General features: G+C 39.7%; 1 protein-coding gene across 1 annotated transcript in view; it reads left to right on the forward strand.

Moving 5' to 3' along the window:
• LOC134529071 (uncharacterized) overlaps positions 1-25,613 on the forward strand; it is a 73,556-nt gene that overhangs the window by 37,732 nt on the left and 10,211 nt on the right. The window contains exons 5-7 of the mRNA XM_063362778.1: positions 11,804-11,923; positions 22,880-23,050; positions 23,711-23,914. Of these exons, the coding sequence (XP_063218848.1) occupies positions 11,804-11,923; positions 22,880-23,050; positions 23,711-23,914 (495 nt within the window). The remainder of the gene's footprint in view (positions 1-11,803; positions 11,924-22,879; positions 23,051-23,710; positions 23,915-25,613) is intronic.

The following is a 25,613-nucleotide window of genomic DNA, read 5'->3' on the forward strand; positions in this document are numbered from 1 at the left end:
AAATCAATAACCATGTTCATTATACGTCTCGGAGCATTTTTTATAATGACGATGTAAGCTATCGAGACGTGAAATTAGTTTATTGCACTTATTGCACTGAAATTGTATTCTTTGAACATTATTCTGACAGCTGCTTCTTTCATGTCTGCGCGCATTTGAAGTGAAAGTAAATGATGCGTCACAATATTTGCATTGATGCGATGTATGCTCTTCATGAATTGAAGTCTGGAATGCAGATGGTAAAACTTCAGCTAATGGTGGAACAGCACATATCGAAGTCTCCTCCAGTGTTGTCAGAGGCGTTGCCAACGGGATCTGCTCCAACATCGTCGGCGCCGACGTCATGGTTCCCGTAGTCGATGGTACATCCTCCATCGAGTACGACGTTAAAGTCGGCAAAGATGCCATCGAAGTCTCAAGAACAAGCAATTACACGTCTTATGCACCAGAAGAAACAAACTAGGTGATCCGTACACCGTCGACGTCAGTAACAAAACTGAGCGTCCTGCTGTCTAGGACTCGCTTATATACATGCACCGTATGGAATAATACGCTAGTCAAACCAAGAACATTTTACTAAAATACTAGAGTCAAAACAACATTAAAAAAATAGAAGCACCATCAAAAAAAAAAAGGAAGCACACTTGGAAGCACCTTCAAAAAAGGAAAAAAAAATTGGAAGCACCATCAAAAAAAGGAAGCACACTTGGAAGCACCTTCAAAAAAGGAAAAAAAAATTGGAAGCACCGACAACGCAAAGGCAGCACATTTGGCAGCACCGACAACGAAAAGGCAGCACATTTGGAAGCACCGACAACGCAAAGGCAGCACATTTGGAAGCACCGACTACGAAAAGGCAGCACATTTGGAAGCACCGACAACGAAAAGGCAGCACATTTGAAAGCACCATCATCGAAAAGGCAGCACATTTGGCAGCACCGACAACGAAAAGGCAGCACATTTGGCAGCACCGACAACGAAAAGGCAGCACATTTGGAAGCACCGACAACGCAAAGGCAGCACATTTGGAAGCACCGACTACGAAAAGGCAGCACATTTGGAAGCACCGCCTACGAAAAGGCAGCACATTTGGAAGCACCGACAACGAAAAGGCAGCACATTTGGAAGCACCGACAACGAAAAGGCAGCACATTTGGAAGCACCGACTACGAAAAGGCAGCACATTTGGAAGCACCGACAACGAAAAGGCAGCACATTTGGAATCACCGACAACGAAAAGGCAGCACATTTGGAAGCACCATCATCGAAAAGGCAGCACATTTGGAAGCACCGACTACGAAAAGGCAGCACATTTGGAAGCACCGACAACGAAAAGACAGCACATTTGGAAGCACCGACAACGAAAAGGCAGCACATTTGGAAGCACCATCATCGAAAAGGCAGCACATTTGGAAGCTCCATCAACAAAAAAAAAAAAAAAGGCAACAAGGAAGCACAAGTTACGAGATCTAAGTCTTAGAAATCAGAATACAAGAAATAAAAACATTAAATTCTTATAATTTAAATTGTTTATTTTATTGCTTTACATTATACAAATGCAAGTAAAACAAGCCATTATTGTATGTAGCCAGCATTCCTCAGTTCCTTGAGTATGAAGGATATTTCTTTGATGCACGAATAGTTTCCTGCACAAAGCGAACCATGTAGAAGTCTTAACCGGTCAACCAATATGTTTGGATCTTTCCATGATGTGTAATCAATCTCTTCTACCACCATCTTCCTTGCACCTTTATAAATATTATGATCTCTGGTGTCTTCCGTTTTACCACCAACCTCAGGGTAACTTTCATGTTTGAGACGGTGATCATCACAAGCTTGATCAGATTTATTTAATATATCACGTCGTTTCCACCGTTTCGGTCTCAGGACACCGCCACATTCTTCGATCTTGGCAGCTTTAGGTGCTTCATCATAGTCTATGTCTTTGTCAACAGCCTCAGAGTCACTGTAACAATCACCGTAGAAGGAATCGTCTTCACCCAATTTTCCGTAATATTTCGATGTTGATGATGTTGAAGCGTCTTCATCGTCTTCATGCTTCCTTTTTAGGAGTCCATCATTTTTACAAAGTAGGAAAGATCTACTTGAATTTGGCTGGAATATATTCTCACTTTTCACGTTAAGGATTCTTCCATTGTCTTCATTCTTCCGTAAATCATCAACCTCCTTCAATTTAAGTTCTTTGTCGAGATCGGAAGAGCCAAGAAAATTATTGTGGTAATGCAGATCACTCTTCCTTAGGATGGTAGATTCATCGTTGTCCTCTAGCTTGTACGCAGGCTTGGCGCTACAAGTTCTTCCATGTCTTTTTAGGCTCTCTCTCCGCGTAAACGACTTGCTACATCGTACACAACTTATCATATTGCGCAGTGGATTTTTAACACAGTCATTCTTCTCGTGTTGTCTTTTATTCTTTCTCAAGATAAAATCTTTACTGCAAAACTTACACCTATGTTCTTTCGATACAGCGTCAGATCCCAAATCAGAATTCATATTAGTTACTGAGACTAATACCAGATACCAATTGAGTGTTTTAAATTAGATTTAATACTTAAATAGAAATTTTTTCATATTTCATCAGCGAGAATTAATATATCTCCTGCAAAAGTACTTTATGCATGTAGTTCTGCTTTTCAACAACAGATGTCGCCACATGTTGCTTGCAGGTAAATAATATTTAGTTATTTTATGCGGGATGCGGGATGCTCACTAACGATCGCAAAAGAAGGATGGCTTCGCTAGACTCCAAGGAAAAGGAAGTTCGTCTTGCATGTTGGTGCTCCACAGATGTCTCATGGCATAATATTAATTTGACTGAGTAATGATATGTGTTAATTCCACCTTATAAAAATATTGCAAGTTTTGATTTAGTAGCAGAAATTATCGAATTAAATGTAACTCCAAATAAAATGACATGTCTCATTAGACAAAAAAAATCCATGCAGAGAGCGGTTTCTCAGAATAGTCAGAAACACTTGAAGAAACCACAGGAATGATTGCAAGAACACGAGAAAACCATCAAAATATTGACAAGAATATTCAGGAGCACACGGAGAAAACCACCATAATATTGACAAGAATAATCGGAATCACACGGAGAAAACCGCCACAAGTTTTCTTTGTTATCATAAAATTACAGAAAAAAATCAAAAATAAAAAAACACAACAAATTCAAAAACTGATTCTGGCTTGGACTAGAACTCTATCTTTGCTCAACAATGAGAAGTTCACAAGCTAGCATAATCAGTTTTTGAATTTGTTGTGTTTTTTTATTTTTGATTTTTTTCTGTAATTTTATGAAAACAAAGAAAACTTGTGGCGGTTTTCTCCGTGTGCTTCCGATTATTCTTGTCAATATTATGGTGGTTTTCTTCGTGTGCTCCTGAATATTCTTGTCAATATTTTGATGGTTTTCTCGTGTTCTTGCAATCATTCCTGTGGTTTCTTCAAGTGTTTCTGACTATTCTGAGAAACCGCTCTCTGCATGGATTTTTTTTTGTCTAATGAGACATGTCATTTTATTTGGAGTTACATTTAATTCGATAATTTCTGCTACTAAATCAAAACTTGCAATATTTTTATAAGGTGGAATTAACACATATCATTACTCAGTCAAATTAATATTATGCCATGAGACATCTGTGGAGCACCAACATGCAAGACGAACTTCCTTTTCCTTGGAGTCTAGCGAAGCCATCCTTCTTTTGCGATCGTTAGTGAGCATCCCGCATCCCGCATAAAATAACTAAATATTATTTACCTGCAAGCAACATGTGGCGACATCTGTTGTTGAAAAGCAGAACTACATGCATAAAGTACTTTTGCAGGAGATATATTAATTCTCGCTGATGAAATATGAAAAAATTTCTATTTAAGTATTGAATCTAATTTAAAACACTCAATTGGTATCTGGTATTAGTCTCAGTAACTAATATGAATTCTGATTTGGGATCTGACGCTGTATCGAAAGAACATAGGTGTAAGTTTTGCAGTAAAGATTTTATCTTGAGAAAGAATAAAAGACAACACGAGAAGAATGACTGTGTTAAAAATCCACTGCGCAATATGATAAGTTGTGTACGATGTAGCAAGTCGTTTACGCGGAGAGAGAGCCTAAAAAGACATGGAAGAACTTGTAGCGCCAAGCCTGCGTACAAGCTAGAGGACAACGATGAATCTACCATCCTAAGGAAGAGTGATCTGCACTACCACAATAATTTTCTTGGCTCTTCCGATCTCGACAAAGAACTTAAATTGAAGGAGGTTGATGATTTACGGAAGAATGAAGACAATGGAAGAATCCTTAACGTGAAAAGTGAGAATATATTCCAGCCAAATTCAAGTAGATCTTTCCTACTTTGTAAAAATGATGGACTCCTAAAAAGGAAGCATGAAGACGATGAAGACGCTTCAACATCATCAACATCGAAATATTACGGAAAATTGGGTGAAGACGATTCCTTCTACGGTGATTGTTACAGTGACTCTGAGGCTGTTGACAAAGACATAGACTATAATGAAGCACCTAAAGCTGCCAAGATCGAAGAATGTGGCGGTGTCCTGAGACCGAAACGGTGGAAACGACGTGATATATTAAATAAATCTGATCAAGCTTGTGATGATCACCGTCTCAAACATGAAAGTTACCCTGAGGTTGGTGGTAAAACGGAAGACACCAGAGATCATAATATTTATAAAGGTGCAAGGAAGATGGTGGTAGAAGAGATTGATTACACATAATGGAAAGATCCAAACATATTGGTTGACCGGTTAAGACTTCTACATGGTTCGCTTTGTGCAGGAAACTATTCGTGCATCAAAGAAATATCCTTCATACTCAAGGAACTGAGGAATGCTGGCTACATACAATAATGGCTTGTTTTACTTGCATTTGTATAATGTAAAGCAATAAAATAAACAATTTAAATTATAAGAATTTAATGTTTTTATTTCTTGTATTCTGATTTCTAAGACTTAGATCTCGTAACTTGTGCTTCCTTGTTGCCTTTTTTTTTTTTTTTTTGTTGATGGAGCTTCCAAATGTGCTGCCTTTTCGATGATGGTGCTTCCAAATGTGCTGCCTTTTCGTTGTCGGTGCTTCCAAATGTGCTGTCTTTTCGTTGTCGGTGCTTCCAAATGTGCTGCCTTTTCGTAGTCGGTGCTTCCAAATGTGCTGCCTTTTCGATGATGGTGCTTCCAAATGTGCTGCCTTTTCGTTGTCGGTGCTTCCAAATGTGCTGCCTTTTCGTTGTCGGTGCTTCCAAATGTGCTGCCTTTTCGTAGTCGGTGCTTCCAAATGTGCTGCCTTTTCGTTGTCGGTGCTTCCAAATGTGCTGCCTTTTCGTTGTCGGTGCTTCCAAATGTGCTGCCTTTTCGTAGGCGGTGCTTCCAAATGTGCTGCCTTTTCGTAGTCGGTGCTTCCAAATGTGCTGCCTTTGCGTTGTCGGTGCTTCCAAATGTGCTGCCTTTTCGTTGTCGGTGCTGCCAAATGTGCTGCCTTTTCGTTGTCGGTGCTGCCAAATGTGCTGCCTTTTCGATGATGGTGCTTTCAAATGTGCTGCCTTTTCGTTGTCGGTGCTTCCAAATGTGCTGCCTTTTCGTTGTCGGTGCTTCCAAATGTGCTGCCTTTTCGTAGTCGGTGCTTCCAAATGTGCTGCCTTTTCGTTGTCGGTGCTTCCATATGTGCTGCCTTTTCGTAGTCGGTGCTTCCAAATGTGCTGCCTTTGCGTTGTCGGTGCTTCCAAATGTGCTGCCTTTTCGTTGTCGGTGCTGCCAAATGTGCTGCCTTTTCGTTGTCGGTGCTGCCAAATGTGCTGCCTTTAAGTAGTCGGTGCTTCCAAATGTGCTGCCTTTTCGTAGTCGGTGCTTCCAATTTTTTTTTCCTTTTTTGAAGGTGCTTCCAAGTGTGCTTCCTTTTTTTGATGGTGCTTCCAATTTTTTTTTCCTTTTTTGAAGGTGCTTCCAAGTGTGCTTCCTTTTTTTTTTGATGGTGCTTCTATTTTTTTAATGTTGTTTTGACTCTAGTATTTTAGTAAAATGTTCTTGGTTTGACTAGCGTATTATTCCATACGGTGCATGTATATAAGCGAGTCCTAGACAGCAGGACGCTCAGTTTTGTTACTGACGTCGACGGTGTACGGATCACCTAGTTTGTTTCTTCTGGTGCATAAGACGTGTAATTGCTTGTTCTTGAGACTTCGATGGCATCTTTGCCGACTTTAACGTCGTACTCGATGGAGGATGTACCATCGACTACGGGAACCATGACGTCGGCGCCGACGATGTTGGAGCAGATCCCGTTGGCAACGCCTCTGACAACACTGGAGGAGACTTCGATATGTGCTGTTCCACCATTAGCTGAAGTTTACCATCTGCATTCCAGACTTCAATTCATGAAGAGCATACATCGCATCAATGCAAATATTGTGACGCATCATTTACTTTCACTTCAAATGCGCGCAGACATGAAAGAAGCAGCTGTCAGAATAATGTTCAAAGAATACAATTTCAGTGCAATAAGTGCAATAAACTAATTTCACGTCTCGATAGCTTACATCGTCATTATAAAAAATGCTCCGAGACGTATAATGAACATGGTTATTGATTTGACTCATGTGTTGTACCGGCTAATGAGACTATATAAGTGATATGAACTTCAGTCCGTCTCTGGCTGCGGTGATGACCGGATCGGATAGACATTTAAAGTCATGTAAAAGGCTTAGTCCGTACAATAAGAAGACTGTTTGAATCGAGGAATCCAAAAGGCTTTAGTAATTTGTCAGTGTTTTTTTTTTGTACTTGTAGTAGTGTATTGAATTTATGTAATAAAATTTTTTTAAAAGAACTTGTGGTGTTTTTATTTTCTCAAACCTAACACTTTTTTTAGTATTTTTTTAAATTAAAGTTGTTTTGTATCGACCAGGGATTGAACCAAGGACCTAAGTCGATCCAATCAATCATTATATGGATTACAAATTTATTTAATGAATTTTGAACTTTTTCCCGAATTTCTAGCATTACAATTACGAATTTCCAATATGGTGGTCTTGTTGTCTGATAGGATGATGGTAGTAGATGATTTAAAGTCTCTTTACGAATGTTGAACATGGTTTATTGAAATTATTATTTTTTACATAAAATTAAACATTATTGCATCGATCGGGTATCGAACCGAGGACAGGAATCGATCGAATCAATATGTAAGTTAATGAGTGATTTATTTAATGAATTTTGGAACTTTTCCCGAATTTCTAGCTATATAATTACACGATTCCAAGATGGCGGCCAAATTTCAAGATGGTGGGTGTCACAGTACTAAATGATTACTGCACTCTAGCGGATAAGAACTAAACTAACATGGCGTCAGTGCACTCTCGTCGACGAAAACAAGATGGTGGTCTCCAGCAACGAAGACAAGATGGCGGACATGATGTCATACTAGGTGACGATATATATGCTTTGAAAAAAAGTGGTGGGAGTCAGTCTGCCAAAAGTCACCACGGGGGGAAGGATCGGTCGCCATTTTTTTTTTTTTGCGCTCGCCGGGTTCGAACTGAGGACTCCGAGTTCCGTGTCGTTAATGTATGATTTTTAAATATTTTTTATTAAATTTTTATTAATTGAATTTTTTTATAAATTTAAAAAAAAATCATTAAAATCGGATAATAAATCAAGATTTTAAAGATGGCGGCCGTAACGAAAAATGCAACGGTGACGTCATCATTCAAAATGGCTGTCATGGCATCCTAATTTTCAAGGTCATGACCTCTGCGGCTTAGAGCGGCTAGCTCTTAGGAGTTTTAAGCCGCTTTTAGGAATTTGGGTTCTTTCTAGGACAAAACGACTTTTGAGGATTTTCGAAATCCTGATTTTTAAATTGTGGAATTTTTTGAGAATTTTTGGCGGAACTTTTTTCACAGAAATGTAAATTTTGACGAATTTTGAGGAATTTTGGGCAATTTTTGCCCATTTTTGGCGGATTTTGAGGGTCAAAGGTCAAGGTCAAACTTGTCCCGTTACGCTGTGTCCCGTTACACTCATCAAAGATGGCCGCCGTGACGTCACAATCCAAGATGGCGGAGCCGGCTCTCGGCTCCACAGCCAGAAGCCGTGCGCTCGGCGCTCCTATTATATACTACTCGAGTGCATAGAGGATCATGGAGTCTATCCTTTAGGGATTTGAAATTGCGAATTTTTCCGGTCTCTACTTATAACTCGATCAACGCCGGCTGCACGCACGAAAAAGTGTCCCGTTACGCACATTGTCCCGTTACGTTGTGTCCCGTTACGCTAATTGTATGCTTGCGCCGCAACTATCTCTCCCACTCGATTGGAACAACCACCTATTTGACTTTTTTGAGGCACATTAAACTTGAAACACTCCCATTCGTTTACTACTTTTCCTATCATCGTCCTATCCTTAACAGAATAACACAGAATGGAAGAAGTTAAATAGCAAACATGTATAAAAGTTATAGTTAAAATAATCTCTTCGTTAACGTAATAAACATATTTGAATTAATGAGTGCAAACAAAAGTAAATTTATCAATTAAATTGTAGATTTAATTTCACCCCTTCTTTGTATCCATACAAAATAGTGATAATTCAATAAAAATGATTCAATTTTATTCATAAAAGTATGCAATCATTTCATCAATGTGTTGTTATGACGTCACGTTAAACTATCGCCCGTAAACCGACTTTACAGACAACCAATTTTTTTTTTATTTTTCCCATGTAAAAGAGTTGTACATGGACAATTTAAAATTGTTTTTTTTTTGTTTTGTTTAAGAAGCATAGTTTTCAAAAATTATCACTTACAAGTTGATAATTTAGGGCTTTTGTGTATTTTTTTTTATAAAAACTATCCCTTTTTTTCTCTAAAGAATTGTATATGTTGTGATCTGTACGAAATACCCAACAAAATAACTTATTATGAAAGCGATAAATCAATTTCCGAATGTTTGCTGTAATCATTAATGTCGCTTGAATTAGACACTAATATCACCGTTAATTTCGCATGGAAAAAAAATTCAGATTTTGTTAATTGCTAGTTTGAAACTTAATATGTAAAATAAAATCAGTTTTGATTTTTTAAGTAATTTTCAACACCCAATAAATACCCAGTTTTGCAACACTGTTTTTGTTATATGTGAGTTGTCTCGGACTATATACAGTAGTTGTGCCTAGTGTTGCACGCAACGCCCCCCCCCCCCCCCCCCCCCCCCGGCCCGGCAACGCACTGCTGTTATGCCGCGCGGAATTGTCCCCCCTCCCCCCTCACCGTTCCAGGCAAAGGTAGGCTGCTGTCTGACCTTGAAGATTAGTCACGAAATAATCACTTGTCAAAGTTCAAGGGACAGAGTGAGCATTAGTAGGATGAAGTAAGTGGAAATAAATGCAATTTTTATTTTATGTATTACTAAATTTGCTTTTCGAGGGTTTTGTTTTAATATCAAAGTATTAATCGGTAAACAAATTACGGGAAAACCACGAGCTTCTCGTCCACGGAAACGAAACAAACACGCGAAAGCTGCGAACGAGATATGGAGGAAAAGATGAGAAGTAAGCAATATTGGCAATGAGGAAGAGGGACAAGCAAAAAATATATCAATGAGCTGAGTTTAATCGAAATAGAATAATACGTATTTAATTTTACGTGAAACAATACAATTTAATATTTGATGTAGGTAATACATTTCTATTTTAGGTACTTGAGTTCTGTCGAAGTAAGAATTTGAAATACTATGTTAAAGTTAATGTCTTCCTCAATGAGAATTAGATTAAAAAATCCAAAATTAAACGCATATATTTGCAGTTTGAGTATTGTACTGTGTTGCTTCAAACTTGGAGCTGAGAGCTTATTTCCCCATACGGATTTAACAAACTTTCAGTTGGTTTTACTTTGTTGTTTATTGTAGTTATGTATGTTGAGTTTTATATTTGATAAATTCAATTTTATAACCGTTTTGAAGGTGGCTCGTATTGTGTAATCGGTAGAACGCCAGCTTTTCTAACACAGTTTTAGCTACGCCCATGCTTACAGTGGATGTATTTATTAGTCTTCAACAATCTAATCTGTGTCATAAATATCTAATTGTCCAATCTAATCTAAAAAGCAGCAGATCGTTACAGTATTTTAAAAAAGTGTTAAAACAATTTATATTATTTATGTACTACCATCTGTTATTGTAGCTGTTATTCTGTTGACGATGTCACCTCAAAATCAGGTTAGTTGTAGGTACATCTCGAAATTATTTTTCTAGCTGAGAGTTACAATAATAGGTCGTCTTTTTAATATCTTTCAAGCAGCAAATGTAAATTAGTAATTTTAATTTTTTTTTTCACTCAATCAAAGAGTGAAAACAATTATTAATAATATAACATACTGTATTTAGAAGTATAAAAATACTATAGCATCAAGTTCGTGCTGTGAATAATTTCTTAGTGTCAATCCATATTATCAAGTGTTTTTTCCAACGCGTCCCTAAAAAACTTCAACGCACAAATTTTCACAATTTAATAACTTTTTTTCCTCAAAAGTAACACATATAATATCCAAGATGGTGGACATCAGTCAAGGATGTGATGTCACCATAACTAAAGGTTGAATGTTCGCGGGTGGGGTAATCGATTTCAAAATAGCGGAATTTAAGATGGCATAATCTAAAATGAGGAATTCAGGATGGTGGCCATAGTCATAGTACTCAAGGTCAAATGTCAGGGTCATCCAAAATGGCCACAATGACATCACAATCCAAGATGGCGGTTCCATCTCTTCGCTCCACACCCAGAACCCATCCACAGAACCGACATGTATATACTACTTGTGTACTACTTGTACCAAGTCTGTCTGGTTGGATTTACTCACACAAAACAACTGAGACTTTGTTTTACCATCATATCCAACCAATTAGTTTACAACAATATATAAATAATTTTTGTTCATTCCTTTACCGAGTATTGAAATTGAAGAAATGTTTATGTCTATTAGTTAACTTTTTAAAGGTCGTGAATATACTTTTCTTGCCCTTAAATCTGCCAAATTAATTATTTTTTAAAAATTAAAATAAATTAATGAAATGAGCTGCCCTTGTTTGGTATGGTAAGTGTTTTCATCATCCTTTTTTTGTTTACACCCTCAGAAGTCTATGTTGTCCCATCATGAACTTGATTCAGATAAACTTCTAAACAACAAAATTAATCTGTTTTTTTTTGACGTGACAACGTCTAATAAATCGATGAACGCCGGCTGCACGCACGAAAAAGTGTCCCGTAACGCACATTGTCCCGTTACGCTCATTGTACGCTTGCGCCGCATTTATCTCTCTTCCACTCGATTGGAACAACCATCGATTTGACTTTTTCGAGGCACATTAAACTTGAAACACTCCCATTCGTTTCCTACTTTTCCTATCATCGTCCTATCCTTAAGAGAATAACACAGATTGGAAGAAGTTAAATAGCAAACATGTATAAAAGTTATAGTTAAAATAATCTCTTCATTAAAGTTATAAACATATTTGAATTAATGAATAAAAGAAAATTTATCAATTAAATTGTAGATTTCATTTCACTCCTTCTTTGTATCCATACAAAATAGTGATAATTCAATAAATGGTTCAATTTTATTCATAAAAGAATGCAATCATTTCATCAATGTTTTGTTATGACGTTGTCACATTAAACTATCGTCCGTAAACCGACTTTACAGACAACCAATTTTTTTTCTGTAAAGCTTATTATATTTAACTTATTTAATTTAAAATAATTGTGTTGCAGCCAGTGGTAAAGTTCCACGAAAAGGTGCAAGCCCTCAACCATCCACGAGCGATGGACGAACTGGAAGACCAATAACATTCATTCCCAACAAACGACTTGGGCGACGTAGGAAGCATGCACGTAAGTACACTTAGTTTATGTATATTTTGTAAAATAAATTATGTTTGTAGTTCTGCAGCACCGTTAAATATTGTTACGGTTGGGGAAAATGATTCGTAAGAATAGCTCAATTAATGTTATACTGTTTTATTTGCTACTAATATTTACATTACTAATTAAGTCACCACCAAGGGCGTCGCCAGCCGATGGCCTGGAAAGGGTGAAAAAGGGGGGGGGGGGGGGGGGGGGGGCAAGTTGTGGAAAAAGTATGTATTTTTTTTTGCATTTGGCTACATTTTTTTTAATCTCTAGGGCTCTAGGGAGGGGGGGGGGCAACTTCCCCTCCCCCTACCCCACACCCCTGGCGACGCCCTTGGTCACCACACTTAGTGTCTGTTCACAGATCACTAAGTATCTGTCAAGTTCACATTTAACATTCCTTACTAGAGCTAAGCTGGACTGGGGTTCACCCCTACCTCGCACTTGTCCACACACGTTGTGTCTCACGTCACTCAGTCACACTCGCGCGGTCCCGTCACTCCGCGTCTCTCCGCTCGCAAAGGGAGTTCCCTCGTCCTCCTCGTCCAACTCGCACTTCACTCAACTCGCCTGTTGGAACTCCCGCGGAGACCGACGTCGCCGCTTTTATACCCGTACTTATAAAATTTACATTAAGAAGTTACCAACCTCTTATTCGTTTACCAACTTCACATAACAATAAAACGTGTGGCTTCCACTAAAGGCTATAATTAAATTACTTAAAAAATATAACTGATTTGTATTAAAAAAAATAATATGTTATTTTACAAAAAAAATAAATTACCAAAATAATGTTATTTTAAAAGTCTGGAAAATTTAAAATCCAGCGTGGGCTGCTGACCAAGGGATAACAATATTTGTTCAAAAATAAGCGATTAATCCCAAAGAAAAAAGTAATTATTATAAACGTAAATGTGATAGCTTAAGGATATTTTGTAATTTACTGCATCAAAAAATGCAACATAAGTTTCATTCCAACCGATAAAATTTGTGTTCGTGAGAATTAGCTTGTGAGTAGTATACAAATGTAGGTACTGGCGCAGAAGTCTGAGTGAGGTGCGAGGTTCCGACCGACCTCTGAATTCACGGCGGGCATCTCGGATAACCTTGACCTTGACCTTTTGCCTCGATCGCTAACTTGAATTAAGCCATCTCGAGGCATTGAGCACCCTCACTCAACAAGTGTGGCACTTTTCGTTACATCCACCATCTTAAAAGTGATTTTATGTCCACATATTGGATCTGACAGCACATCCACTTTTTTTTAGATTCTGACATCATGCCCGACATCTTGTTTTCGTTTGCTGGAGGCTGCCATCTTGGATGCAGTCACGACCGCAATCTTAGTTTTATTGTTCTGCTTGAGGCTGCCATCTTGGATACTGCTGTTTGTTTCTAGAGAACGTCTGCATCGCTCTGTCTCATCAACACAAGGTTGATGTTCCAATCCCTACCAATGTTGTTATGACCCTTATTAACATATTCAATTTAATTTTTCATACAAAATACATTGGAAGCACAGTAAATCCCACCATGATAGCTCAGACCTCTGGGTTGAAAAACATAAGCCTTTGATCGCATGGCCGTCGAGACATTTATCAGTCTGAGAATTAAATAAGGTGTATCAAAATATCACACATATTCGAAATTGCGATTTTTTGTAATTTGAAGGTATAATATTATTATCTGCTAGAGAGAATTTCCACCATATTTATTTTTCTTAATTGCTATCTGCAGCAGTAGTTAGCACATATTGTCTGCTGGAGAGCGCTGCTGCCATCGTAGTAGTATAGGAAAGTATTTTCTGCGCCAGGCGTCAGGCTGTGGATTGATGATTGTCTGTCCGCCATCTTGGATTGTGATGTCACGGCGGCCATCTTGGACTCAAAAATTCCTCAAAATTGACTCAAAATAACTCAAAATTTCCCGTTTTAAGAAAATGATTCCCGTTTTCGAGGGAAAAATTCCCGATCCGAGGGAAAATTTCCCGTTTTAGTCCTCAAAAATCCCAGCGGCTAGAAATGTCCTGATAGAGGCTTAAGCATCCTTAACTCAAGCCTCAGTTACGCCTCTATCACGATGTGACCTTGACCTTGACCCCGACGGCCATCTTGGATCCGCCATTTTGGACGACGTCATTTTGTTTTCTCGAACATTCCGACGTTGTGTTTTCCGCCATATTGGATGATGACATCACCGTTGCAATTATCGTTATGGACGCCATCTTGAAATTTAGACGTCATCTTGAAAATCCGCAATTTTTATGTTAGAAAATTGGGATACATTCCAAAATTCATCAAAAAATTAACTTATTCGAATTCTGATTGATTATATCGATCACCATCCTCGGTTCGAACCCCGGTGAGTGCAAAAAAAAACTAAAAATGGCTACAGGCTCCTTCCTCAATGGTGGATGCAGGCAGACTGACTCCTACCACTTTTTTTCAAAGCATATATATCGTCAGCTGGTATGACGACATGTCCGCCATCTTGTCTTCGTCCGCTGGAGATCACCATCTTGTTTTCGTCCGCTAGATTGTGCTGTTACCATGTTAGTATAATTATCTGGTCACCACACCTTTGACCTTGACCTTGAAATTTTCCTTGACCTTGAAATTTGACCTTGACCTTGAAATTTGAAATTGACCTTTAAAATTGACTTTGACCTTGAAATTTGACCCTGACCTTGAATTTTACCTTGACCTTGAAATTTGACTTTGTCCTTGTCGACCATCATGGATCCGACATTTTATGTTCAGTACATGCTACCAGGAGCTACCACCTGCTGGAGTATGCCATATTGTGTGTGTGTACTTGTATTATAGAGTACATTTCCATCTGGATAATTTTATTCTAACCCGCTACAGTGCAGTAATCATATATTATGGAGGTGCCCCCCGCCATCTTGAAATTCGGCCGCCATCTTGAAATCATGTAATAATGTAGCTAGAAAAGCGGGAAAAAAATCCAAAATTCATTAAATAAATTTGTAATTTATATAATGATTGATTGGATCGACTAAGGTCCTTGGTTCGATCCCTGGCCGATACAAAACAACTTTAATTGAAAAAAATACTAAAAAAGTGTTAGGTTTGAGAAAATAAAAACACCACAAGTTCTTTTAAAAAAATTTTATTACATAAATTCAATACACTACTACAAGTACAAAAAAAAACACTGACAAATTACCAAAGCCTTTTGGATTCCTCGATTCAAACAGTCTTCTTATTGTACGGACTAAGCCTTTTACATGACTTTAAATGTCTATCCGATCCGTTCATCACCACAGCCAGAGACGGACTGAAGTTCATAGCACTTATATAGTCTCATTAGCCGGTACAACACATGAGTCAAATCAATAACCATGTTCATTATACGTCTCGGAGCATTTTTTATAATGACGATGTAAGCTATCGAGACGTGAAACTAGTTTATTGCACTAGTTGCACTGAAATTGTATTCTTTGAACATTATTAGAACAACCGCTTCTTTCATGTCTGCGAGCATTTGAGGTGATAGTAAATGATGCACCACAGTATTTGCACTGATGCGAAGTACGCTCGTCATTAATTGAAGTATTCAATGCTGATGAAACTTCAGCTGATGCTGGAACAGCACATATCGAAGTCTCCTCCAGTGTTGTCAGAGGCGTTGACAACGGGATCTGCTCCAACATCGTCGGCGCCGACGTCATGGTTCCCGTAGTCGATGGTACATCCTCCATCGAGTACGACGTTAAAGTCGGTAAAGATGCCATCGAAGTCTCAAGAACAGGCAATTACACGACTTATGCACCAGAAGAAACAAACTAGGTGATCCGTACACCGTCGACGGCAGTAACAAACTGAGCGTCCTGCTGTCTAGGACTCGTTTATATACATTAACCGGTTTGAATAATACGCTAGTCAAATCAAGAACAATTTACTAAAATACTAGAGTCAAAACAACATTAAAAAAAAATAGAAGCACCATATACAAAAAAGGAAGCACATTTGGCAGCACCGACAACGAAAAGGCAGCACATTTGGAAGCACCGACTACGAAAAGGCAGCACATTTGACAGCACCGACAACGAAAAGGCAGCACATTTGGAAGCACCGACTACGAAAAGGCAGCACATTTGGAAGCACCGTCATCGAAAAGGCAGCACATTTGGAAGCACCGACTACGAAAAGGCAGCACATTTGGAAGCACCGACTACGAAAAGGCAGCACATTTGGCAGCACCGACAACGAAAAGGCAGCACATTTGGAAGCACCGACTACGAAAAGGCAGCACATTTGACAGCACCGACAACGAAAAGGCAGCACATTTGGAAGCACCGACAACGAAAATGCAGCACATTTGGAAGCACCGACTACGAAAAGGCAGCACATTTGGAAGCACAGACAACGAAAATGCAGCACATTTGGAAGCACCGACAACGAAATGGCAGCACATTTGGAAGCACCGACTACGAAAAGGCAGCACATTTGGAAGCACCGACTACGAAAAGGCAGCACATTTGGAAGCACCGACAACGAAAAGGCAGCACATTTGAAAGCACCGACAACGAAAAGGCAGCACATTTGGAAGCACCATCATCGAAAAGGCAGCACATTTGGAAGCTCCATCAACAAAAAAAAAGGCAAAAAGGAAGCACAAGTTACGAGATCTAAGTCTTAGTTAGAAATCAGAATACAAGAAATAAAACATTAAATTCTTATAATTTAAATTATTTATTTTATTGCTTTACATTATACAAATGCAAGTAAAACAAGCCATTATTGTATGTAGCCAGCATTTCTCAGTTCCTTGAGTATTACGGATATTTCTTTGATGCACGAATAGTTTCCTGCACAAAGCGAACCATGTAGAAGTCTTAGCCGGTCAACCAATATGTTTGGATCTTTCCATGATGTGTAATCATTCTCTTCTACCACCATCTACCTTGCACCTTTATAATAAATATTATGATCTCTGGTGTCTTCCGTTTTACCACCAACCTCAGGGTAACTTTCATGTTTGAGACGGTAATCATCACAAGCTTGATCAGATTTATTTAATATATCACGTCGTTTCCACCGTTTGATTAATCTGGTGAATATTATGATGGTTTTCTCCGTGTGCTCCTGATTATTCTTGTCAATATTATGATGGTTTTCTCCGTGTGCTTTTGATTATTCTTGTCAATATTTTGATGGTTTTTCCCGTGTTCTTGCAATCATTCCTGTGGTTTCTTCAAGTGTTTCTGACTATTCTGAGAAACCGCTCTCTGCATGGATTTTTTTTGTCTAATGAGACATGTCATTTTATTTGGAGTTACATTTAATTCGATAATTTCTGCTACTAAATCAAAACTTGCAATATTTTTATCAGGTGGAATTAAAACATATCATTACTCAGTCAAATTAATATTACGCCATGAGACATCTGTGGAGCACCAACATGCAAGACGAACTTCCTTTTCCTTGGAGTCTAGCGAAGCCATTCTTCTTTTGCGATCGTTAGTGAGCATCCCGCATCCCGCATAAAAGAACTAAATATTATTTACCTGCAAGCAAAATGTGGCGACATCTTTTGTTGAAAAGCAGAACTACATTCATAAAGATCTTTTGCATGAGATATATTAATTCTCGCTGATGAAATATGAAAAAATTTCTATTTAAGTATTGGATCTAATTTAAAACACTCAATTGGTATCTGGCATTAGTCTCAGTAACTAATATGAATTCCGATTTGGGATCTGACGCTGTATCGAAAGAACATAGGTGTAAGTTTTGCAGTAAAGAGTTTATCTTGAGAAAGAATAAAAGACAACACGAGAAGAATGACTGTGTTAAAAATCCACTGCGCAATATGAAAAGTTGTGTTCGATGTAGCAAGTCGTTTACGCGGAGAGAGCGCCTAAAAAGACATGGCAGAACTTGTAGCGCCAAGCCTGCGTACAAGCTAGAGGACAACAATGAATCTACTAGCCTAAGGAAGAGTGATCTGCATTACGACAATAATTTTCTTGGCTCTTCCGAACTCGACAAAGAACTTAAATTGAAGGAGATTGATGATTTATGGAAGAATGAAGACAGTGGAAGAATCCTTAACGTGAAAAGTGAGAATATATTCCAGCCGAATTCAAGTAGATCTTTCCTATTTTGTAGAAATGATGGACTCCTAAAAAGGAAGCATGAAGACGACGAAGACACTTCAACATCATCAACATCGAATTATTACGGTAAATTGGGTGAAGACGATTCCTTCTACGGTGATTGTTACAGTGACTCTGAGGCAGTTGACAAAGACATAGACTATGATGAAGCACCTAAAGCTGCCAAGATCGAAGAATGTGGCGGTGTCCTGAGACCGAAACGTTGGAAACGACGTGATATATTAAATAAATATGATCAAGCTTGTGATGATTACCGTCTCAAACATGAAAGTTACCCTGAGGTTGGTGGTAAAACGGAAGACACCAGAGATCATAATATTTATTATAAAGGTGCAAGGAAGATGGTGGTAGAAGAGAATGATTACACATCATGGAAAGATCCAAACATATTGGTTGACCGGCTAAGACTTCTACATGGTTCGCTTTGTGCAGGAAACTATTCGTGCATCAAAGAAATATCCTTCATACTCAAGGAACTGAGGAATGCTGTCTACATACAATAATGGCTTGTTTTACTTGCATTTGTATAATGTAAAGGAATAAAATAAATAATTTAAATTATAAGAATTTATGGTTTTTATTTCTTGTATTCTGATTTCTAACTAAGACTTAGATCTCGTAACTTGGGCTTCCTTTTTGCCTTTTTTTTTTGTTGATGGAGCTTCCAAATGTGCTGCCTTTTCGATGATGGTGCTTCCAAATGTGCTGCCTTTTCGTTGTCGGTGCTTTCAAATGTGCTGCCTTTTCGTTGTCGGTGCTTCCAAATGTGCTGCCTTTTCGTTGTCGGTGCTTCCAAATGTGCTGCCTTTTCGTAGTTGGTGCTTCCAAATGTGCTGCCTTTTCGTTGCCGGTGCTACCAAATGTGCTGCCTTTTCGTAGTCGGTGCTTCCAAATGTGCTGCCTTTTCGTTGTCGGTGCTGCCAAATGTGCTGCCTTTTCGTTGTCGGTGCTTCCAAATGTGCTGCCTTTTCGTAGTCGGTGCTTCCAAATGTGCTGCCTTTTCGATGACGGTGCTTCCAAATGTGCTGCCTTTTCGTAGTCGGTGCTTCCAAATGTGCTGCCATTTCATTGTCGGTGCTTCCAAATGTGCTGCCTTTTCGTAGTCGGTGCTTCCAAATGTGCTGCCTTTTCGTAGTCGGTGCTGTCAAATGTGCTGCCTTTTCGTAGTCGGTGCTGTCAAATGTGCTGCCTTTTCGTAGTCGGTGCTTCCAAATGTGCTGCCTTTTCGTTGTCGGTGCTGCCAAATGTGCTGCCTTTTCGTAGTCGGTGCTTCCAAATGTGCTGCCTTTTCGTAGTCGGTGCTTCCAAATGTGCTGCCTTTTCGATGACGGTGCTTTCAAATGTGCTGCCTTTTCGTAGTCGGTGCTTCCAAATGTGCTGCCTTTTCGTTGTCGGTGCTGTCAAATGTGCTGCCTTTTCGTAGTCGGTGCTTCCAAATGTGCTGCCTTTTCGTTGTCGGTGCTGCCAAATGTGCTTCCTTTTTTGTATATGGTGCTTCTATTTTTTTTTAATGTTGTTTTGACTCTAGTATTTTAGTAAATTGTTCTTGATTTGACTAGCGTATTATTCAAACCGGTTAATGTATATAAACGAGTCCTAGACAGCAGGACGCTCAGTTTGTTACTGCCGTCGACGGTGTACAGATCACCTAGTTTTTTTTCTTCTGGTGCATAAGTCGTGTAATTGCCTGTTCTTGAGACTTCGATGGCATCTTTACCGACTATAACGTCGTACTCGATGGAGGATGTACCATCGACTACGGGAACCATGACGTCGGCGCCGACGATGTTGGAGCAGATCCCGTTGTCAACGCCTCTGACAACACTGGAGGAGACTTCGATATGTGCTGTTCCAGCATCAGCTGAAGTTTCATCAGCATTGAATACTTCAATTATAAGAGCGTACTTCGCATCAGTGCAAATACTGTGGTGCATCATTTACTATCACCTCAAATGCTCGCAGACATGAAAGAAGCGGTTGTTCTAATAATGTTCAAAGAATACAATTTCAGTGCAATAAGTGCAATAAACTAGTTTCACGTCTCGATAGCTTACATCGTCATTATAAAAAATGCTCCGAGACGTATAATGAACATGGTTATTGATTTGACTCATGTGTTGTACCGGCTAATGAGACTATATAAGTGCTATGAACTTCAGTCTGTCTCTGGCTGTGGTGATGAACGGATCGGATAGACATTTAAAGTAATGTAAAAGGCTTAGTCCGTACAATAAGAATACTGTTTGAATCGAGGAATCCAAAAGGCTTTGATAATTTGTCAGTGTTTTTTTTTGTACTTGTAGTAGTGTATTGAATTTATGTAATAAAATTTTTTTAAAAGAACTTGTGGTGTTTTTATTTTCTCAAACCTAACACTTTTTTAGTATTTTTTTCAATTAAAGTTGTTTTGTATCGGCCAGGGATCGAACCAAGGACCTTAGTCGATCCAATCAATCATTATATAAATCACAAATTTATTTAATGAATTTTGGATTTTTTTCCCGCTTTTCTAGCTACATTATTACATGATTTCAAGATGGCGGCCGAATTTCAAGATGGCGGGGGGCACCTCCATAATATATGATTACTGCACTGTAGCGGGTTAGAAAAAAATTATCCAGATGGAAATGTACTCTATAATACAAGTACACACACACAATATGGCATACTCCAGCAGGTGGTAGCTCCTGGTAGCATGTACTGAACATAAAATGTCGGATCCATGATGGTCGACAAGGACAAAGTCAAATTTCAAGGACAAAGTCAAATTTCAAGGTCAAGGTAAAATTCAAGGTTAAGGTCAAAGTTCAAGGTCAAGGTCAAAGGTGTGGTGACCAGATAATTATACTAACATGGTAACAGCACACTCTAGCGGACGAAAAAAAGATGGTGATCTCCAGCGGACGAAGACAAGATGGCGGACATGTCGTCATACCAGCTGACGATATATATTCTTTGAAAAAAAGTGGTAGGAGTCAGTCTGCCTGCATCCACCATTGAGGAAGGAGCCTGTAGCCATTTTTAGTTTTTTTTGCACTCACCGGGGTTCGAACCGAGGATGGTGATCGATATAATCAATCAGAATTCGAATAAGTAAATTTTTTGATGAATTTTGGAATGTATCCCAATTTTCTAACATAAAAATTGCGGATTTCCAAGATGGCGTCTAAATTTCAAGATGGCGTCCATAACGATAATTGCAATGGTGACGTCATCATCCAATATGGCGGAAAACACAACGTCGGAATGTTCGAGAAAACAAAATGACGTCATCCAAAATGGCGGATCCAAGATGGCCGTCGGGGTCAAGGTCAAGGTCACATCCTGATAGAGGCGTAACTGAGGCTTGAGTTAAGGATGCTTAAGCCTTTTTCAGGACATTTCTAGCCGCTGGGATTTTTGAGGACTAAAACAGGAAATTTTCCCTCGGATCGGGAATTTTTCCCTCGAAAACGGGAATTTTTTTCTTAAAACGGGAAATTTTGAGTCATTTTGAGTCAATTAAGAGGAATTTTGAGGAATTTTTGAGTCCAAGATGGCCGCCGTGACGTCACAATCCAAGATGGCGGACAGACAATCATCAATCCACAGCCTGACGCCTGGCGCAGAAAATACTTTCCTATACTACTCATCTTGTTTACAATACTCGATACAACAAGCCGTAACAACAGGATGTAGTACGAAAAATAAACAGATTAGAACATAATATACTAAAAAACAACAACATAAAAAACAGAATCCAAGAGAAACCTGCACCAGGCCTGAATACACGCACCACAGAATCCTTCACTGAACAGTTGGCCACACAACAATAATGTAAGTTTCTTTAAGTCTCTCTCCATCGGTTCCATGGGAAGCCCCACACTGTCGACTTCCTTAATACTATCCCATGGTCGCGGGTCGTGACCCAGGCTTTACTGTAATAGCTTGATGCCCTGAGACTTTTACTATTTATCACGCACAGGCGATATGTGCAAACAGCTTCCCTTTCCAATTGAAACATGGCCAAGTAGTGTATTGTATAATGTTTGTGTTGAGGTGGGACTTGCTTAACACACACAATTTAGGGTAGTTGTCTCTGCGTGGTCATTCGCGTGCGACCTTAAGGGCTGTGTGTAGGGTATTTGTGTTTCCAGTTCATTGCAGTTCACTGCCATACATCTGCGCAGGATCCGCACCCACGTGTTGAGAATCACTAAAGTCACGAGGTCCTACAACAGCATGATTCAGCTGGTCAAGTCATCTCCGCACGCTAGTTACCATCACGTGACCCTCTGAACTGTGTCTCGACGAAATGGAACACGCCATGTTAACGAGGCAGCGCACGAATGAGTGTCGCGTGATTCAATGCAAGCCTATGTATCAGTATTAATAAGTGGCATCCAGGGAGGCTGACACCCTTGGGTGTATCTGCCGTGCCAAAACCCTGCTTGCAGCCTACCAGCCATGTGGCGACGTCACACCCTGAGACAAAGCTTGCCCTACCTGAGGGCTACACTAGCTGGCGCCCTGACAAACCATCCACATCACCAGTTCTTCCCGCTAGTAGGCAGTAGGGTGTTGTTATATAAGTCACTACTTAAAGCTGATAACTTGTGTGAACATTTTAGATCTTGAAGTTCAAAACATACACTTTAAATTGTGGAAAAGTGTGTAAACATGTCTATTTGTGTGCGTGATGGTGTGCAATGGAAAAAAGCATATACACAATATGCTTCTGCAGTATTATAGGTCCAAAGATGATGAATTTCCTGTAATGAGACTATATCAGAGTGCATGTGTTAATTGTGCAGGTAAAGTACGAGATTCTTCAAGTAATTCTTCTGTAGAGAGTTCAGAAATACAACCCAAGAGGAAGGTAGGATATCTAAAAGTTGGTTCCCTTGGAAAGAAAACTGAGAAGGAAGTGCATCCTGGATTCAGCAACGTGGACATTCCTATTCAGTGCAACGTACAGATTTTCAGTAAGTATTTATTTCGAGTACCTACAATTATAGTTTTCAGGGTCCTTGGTGGCTGTGCTCACTAATGGACCACACTTGCGTGTAAAATATCGGTGATCTTCAATTGTGAATATATATATAAATTAATGTTATGTAAATGTTAAGTTATAAAACACTTTAAATAAACAATTGCGATTCTACATAACATTGTCTAAGAATGTATACTTATAGCTTATAGACATATTGGCAAAAAGTAAGTATATAATTAACTCTATAGCCACTGTTCTGTAAATTTTTTTTTTACAAAAGTTATGTAACCAGATATTAATTACTTTAATTGTTTATAATTTAAAAGTTGTTTAGTGTATTAAAAAAAGTAGCATAACATCTAATGCATATACACAAGTACACACATTTTTTTTATATTTTTTTTGTAAGTATTTCTTAAGTTTTCACATTCACTTCTTCCTCTTCTTATTTATTATAATATTTTACTGCAGTTTTTCATTTCGTTAATTTATTTGGTTGCTTGTTCATTTCTTCTTTACATAACAGTGTTTTAATATCCACTTCACGTGTTATACTTCTCTCTTCCTCTGCAACTTTCATGGCTGTTCTTCACTATCTCCTTCTCCAGTTGTCGCGTAGGAGGAAGGACTTAATTATCTTGTTTCATCCTAGTGGACCCAGGTACGGCACCCAATACACCAGAGACTACAAGCGAGTCTACAGCTGAGAAACCTGAAGGAAGTGATCCAACGACGGAAGAGTCGCAAGGTTTGCTTGGATCGACTACGGAGAAGGAATCGGTTCCTGGAACCAGCTCGGAGGAGATTCCTGTTTCTCAGAGTGAACCAGATGTACAGTTGAAAGCAGAGTATCGCGGTAAGTATATTTCGAATACCTACAGTTATAGTTTTCAGGGTCCTGTTTCAGGTAAAAACTGAAGAAAATCTGAGAAAAAATTAAAGTGCCCCATACACTAGCGAATATGCTCGCCGCATGGCCGCTACCACACACTACACGAGCATTCTCGTCTCTCTCTCTATGAAGACAGTTGGTGTTGCACTTACAGAATGGCTGCAAGTAGCATTGCACTGTTTGGCAGATTATTTTGTTTGGAGGTTTTAATTTTTCGCAATTCACGACGAAAGCTTACACGTAAATTGCCAATTTTTTTTTCACAAAGTCGACGTCGGCGCCTGGAAACATTTCTCTGGATGTTTTCACTAGCTGTTTGTAGCACTCTCGTTTTATATGTCTATTGACATATTAATTACTCTCTATATCCCACACTGGTCAAAATGTGCGATATAAATTTATGAACTACCAAAAAACTTTATTGTCATTAAAAGACATGATGATACGGCAACAAACAGCACACTCGCTGTGGGCTCGGGGTGAGCATGTTGGGATCTGCCACACACTGGCGGATATGCTCGGTCCGGTGCTCGGCTCGGAGGGAATTGCCATCCGATGGTGAGCCGAGCATGCTCGGTCTGACAGAGGCCGGACCAGCCCATACACTAGCGGATATGCTTGGTCCGGGGCTCGGCTCGGAGGGAATTGCCATCCGATGGCGACCCGAGCATACTCGGTCTGACAGAGGCCGGACCAGCCCATACACTAGCGGGTATGCTCGGTCCGGGGCTCGGCTTGGAGGGAATTGCCATCCGACCGCAAGCCGAGCATGCTCGGTCTGACAGAGGCCGTACCAGCCCATACACTAGCGAATATGCTCGGTCTGGGGCTCGGCTTGGAGGGAATTGCTATCCGACGGCAAGCCGAGCATGCTCGGTCTGACAGAAGCCGGACCAGCCCATACACTAGCGGATATACTCGGCTCGGAGGGAATAGCCATCCGACGGCGAGCCGAGAATGCTCGGTCTGACAGAGGCCGGGCCAGCCCATACACTAGCGGATATGCTTGGTCCGGGGCTCGGCTCGGAGGGAATTGCCATCCGACGGCGAGCCGAGCATGTTTGGTCTGACGGAGGCCGGACCACCCATGCACTAGCGGATATGCTCGCCCAGTCAAGACGGCGAGCATATCCGCTAGTGTATGGAGCGCTTAAATAATAATGAAAATTACCCGTCAGTTGTATTTCGTAAACTTTTTTTAACTCATGACTTTATTCTAATACTGCAGTATAGCATTGTGCAGTTCTGCGCGCTCAACGTAGTGGCTCAGAAAAACACTCCTCCCCACACACGTGTCTGCGGACATGGTCCACAGTTCTCCGCTCGCACCTGTACTAGCAAACCTATAGGCCTCTCATTCTGACATCAATTGCAAATAGTCGGTCGCTTGTTGATGGTCTGCGAGATTTCTATTACGAGCTTATCGAGTTTCTCGCACGTTTGCTCTTTGTCCAGGAACCAGAAGTTCTGGGCAGGCAAGCCTATTGCCCCGAATTCCTGTTGCAGGAAATCCGCGGGTGTGCGCCATGGAGAACGAATTTTTGGGGAATTTGGTTTTTCTGGAAAAGCTGCGCGCGGATGTCCTAAAGGGCCTTAATCGCACGGCGGCACTCTGGTATGCTGAGCACGAATACATGCATTTGGGCACAGCCTCGGTTCAGAC

The sequence above is a fragment of the Bacillus rossius genome, chromosome 2 (assembly GCF_032445375.1).
Source record: "Bacillus rossius redtenbacheri isolate Brsri chromosome 2, Brsri_v3, whole genome shotgun sequence".
NCBI classification, from domain to species: Eukaryota; Metazoa; Arthropoda; class Insecta; order Phasmatodea; family Bacillidae; genus Bacillus; species Bacillus rossius.